Source organism: Rhinopithecus bieti, unplaced genomic scaffold, assembly GCF_001698545.2.
Source record: "Rhinopithecus bieti isolate Rb0 unplaced genomic scaffold, ASM169854v2 scaffold_6063, whole genome shotgun sequence".
In the NCBI taxonomy this organism is placed as follows: Eukaryota; Metazoa; Chordata; class Mammalia; order Primates; family Cercopithecidae; genus Rhinopithecus; species Rhinopithecus bieti.
Window position 1 is genome coordinate 1,213,957 of NW_016805186.1, and position 3,091 is coordinate 1,217,047.

At 45.5% G+C, this 3,091-nt stretch overlaps 1 protein-coding gene across 1 annotated transcript in view; it reads left to right on the forward strand.

Moving 5' to 3' along the window:
* Positions 1 to 3,091, forward strand: part of SLC35D2 (solute carrier family 35 member D2) — a 66,790-nt gene extending 63,699 nt beyond the window's left edge. Inside the window, exons 13-14 of the mRNA XM_017871459.1 lie at positions 1,717 to 1,799; positions 2,461 to 3,091. Of these exons, the coding sequence (XP_017726948.1) occupies positions 1,717 to 1,799; positions 2,461 to 2,560 (183 nt within the window). The 3' untranslated portion in view covers positions 2,561 to 3,091. The remainder of the gene's footprint in view (positions 1 to 1,716; positions 1,800 to 2,460) is intronic.

Genomic DNA, 3,091 nt, shown 5'->3' on the forward strand with positions numbered 1-3,091 from the left:
GCTGGCTAATTTTTTATATTTTGGTAGAGACTGGGTTTCACCATGTTGGCCAGGCTGGTCTTGAACTCCTGACCTCATGATCCACCCACCTCAGCCTCCCAAAGTGCTGGGATTACAGGCATGAGCCACTGAGCCCAGCCCCATCTTAATTCTTCTAATCTACTGCATAGAATAGAGGGACAGATTGCTAATTTATAAAGGAGAGACAAATTATAACTTTTAAGTTGGGGGTGGCTTGGAGGGGTGGGTCTGGGAAAATGAAGCGAAAAGCTAAAAAAAAAAACAAAACAAAACCCAGGTATCAATGATTGGTAAGACACCTTGTGATCCATAATTTGGTTTTCTGGGAGAACCTGCCCACTGAGAAGTGGAGCCCTTGTGGAGGTGCGTGCGGTGTGGTGAGGCCGGTGAGCTTGTGGGTTGCTGTGTGGGTGTTTGGATGTGTGGATGCATCTGAATACACACACACGCACGGGAATGCGTAGAGGGAGAGGTGTTCTGGATTCCATTATTGCTTTGTTTTTCTATTCACACGAAGTCCTAGAGTGTTTGAAAACACTGCCTGCTTCAAGAATTCACCTGTCCCTTGGCTGCCCAGAGGTCTCCTAGAATGCGCTGGGCAGAGCATGGCCTGGAATGTTTTGACTGTCTCCACTCTGCTCAAGTTTACAATCAAGATAATTAACTCACTGCTTGGCCCTGGTGTGCCCACAGATTGCAGTGTAGTGTCACACTGCACAATCTGCAGTGCACAGGGTTGAAAAAAAAAGAAAAAAGAAAAACAGGCCAGGCACAGTGGCTCACGCCTGTAATCCCAGCACTTCAAGAGGCCGAGGCAGGCAGATCACCTGAGGTCAGGAATCAGAGACCAGCCTGGCCAATATGGCAAAACCCCATCTCTACTAAAACTACAAAAATGAGCCAGGTGTGGTGGTGGGCGCCCTGTAGTCCCAGCTACTTGGGAGGCTGGACTGGAGAATCTCTTGAACCTGGGAGGCAAAGGTTGCAGTGAGCTGAGATTGTGTCACTGCACTCCAGCCTGGGCAACAGCGCGAAACTCTGTCTAAAAAAAAAAAAAGAAGAAGAAGAAGGAAAAAAAAGCCCCGGAAAACCTCACTACCCAGTGATAGTAAAGAGTTAGGATCTGGCAAACTGATGATAGCCCCACTCTTCGCCTGCATGCCAACTGGAACAGGGGAGAGAATAATGCAATTTTCTGTTGTCATCAGACCATAATTTACTGCATTCATTTAGTAAACCCCATATGTAATGGCTTATTTATTTTTCTGAGGCAGGGTCTTGCTCTGTTGCCCAGGCTGGAGTACAGTGGCATGTAGCTCACTGCAGCCTTGACCTCCTGGGCTCAAGCAGTCCTCCCACTTCAGTCCCTGTGGGATTACAGGCATGTGCCACCATGTCTGGCTACTTTCAAAAAGTTTTTATAGACATGGGATCTCACTATGTTGCCTCAGCTGGTCTTCAACTCCTGGGCTCAAGTGATCCTTTGACTTTGGCCTCCCAGAGTATCGGGATTACAGGCATGAGCCATCATTCCTGGCCTGTAACAGTTTTTATTTTTTTCAGCCCCCTGTGAATATCCCTATGTAGAAGTCTCTTTGCAAAGTAACTAAAATGTCTAGTTTCAGGTTTTACTATTTATATTTTCCCCTAAACATTTTACTATTAAAATGACAAATCCTCTCTCTTTTTCTGCAGAATGTATCCGTTGCCTACATTGGGATGTTAATCGGTGGAGACTACATTTTCTCTTTGTTAAACTTTGTAGGATTAAATATTTGGTGAGTGGGAATTTTTAATGGACTCGCTTTGGGAAAACAAGAACCTTAAACAGTTCGATTAATATGTAATAAGCAAAAGAGCCTAGAGAAGTCTTTCATGTTAAGCCAGGAGGCGTTTTGACATTCTAATTTCTAAGATAATTTTACTTCATCCCTGGGTTCGTCCTCATGCAGATCCATGGGGACATGTGTGATGACAGTTTGCGGGGCTGGGATCAGAATTTAACTCACCTGTCTTCCTCACAGAAGGCCCCGGCGTTCTCTGCCCTCCTTCTGTGAAGTGGAGGGTGTTAACCTTTGTGACCACCAGGCTCGGCAAGCAGGGGGTGTGGACTAACCCAGCTTAGAAAGGCATTTGGGGTCTCAGCAGTGGGATACTATTTAAGGCTAAGGGTATGTAGTTTATTCAGTAAAAACCAAGTGCTTATTTTCTCTCTGAGGTTCTGCATTAGATTTGATGACTCTTTTTCTGCCTCCAAAGGCTTGTAAATAAGAGGGGACATTCTCATCAAGCAGTCCACAAACTTGAGGAGAAACACAGATATTGGAATAATTCCCTCTGCATGAAGCAGGCTGTGTTGATAAAAACGCCAGCAACTGCTGCTGGAGCCCCTGGGAAATTCCCAGTCATTTATTTTCACTTTTTTTTTTCTCCTTTCAGCATGGCAGGGGGCTTGAGATACTCCTTTTTAACACTGAGCAGCCAGTTAAAACCGAAACCTGTGGATGAAGAAAACATTCGTTTGGATTTGAAGAGCTAGAGTCTGTGGCAGGATTGGAGACTGATTTGTGACTGGGGGCTGGGGGTATTCCCAGTGGGAATGTGAAGCCAGAGGTTTCAGATTCGTGACACCCACCCCCTGGGCAAGTGAGAGCATCTGCAAAATGCAAAGAGAACTACCTCATATGCATGCACGATGAGCCAATGGCAGTCCCGAGAAATGTACTTGGGCCACGCCTTATCGGTGGAAAGCAAATCTTTTCAAAATAAGCCACTGGGACTCGGTAGGTGGAGCCCCAGCTGCTCTTCGAGGGACCTGCGGGGCCTTCGTGACATCTCTGTGCCATGTGCGGGCAGGAGGTTGATGTAATTGTGACTGTTTTCTGATCAGCACCTTGGCCGTGATTCTCAAGGTCCCAGCCAAAGCAAAGGGCCGGTTGTTTTCAGTTTAAACAGACATGTCTTTATTCTAATAAAATTAGTTAACTGCCAGTAATTTGTTAGCTTTGATGAAAGCTATGTTGGTATCTTTTCCTAATCATCAAAGTAAATAAAAAATCATTTCTATGTA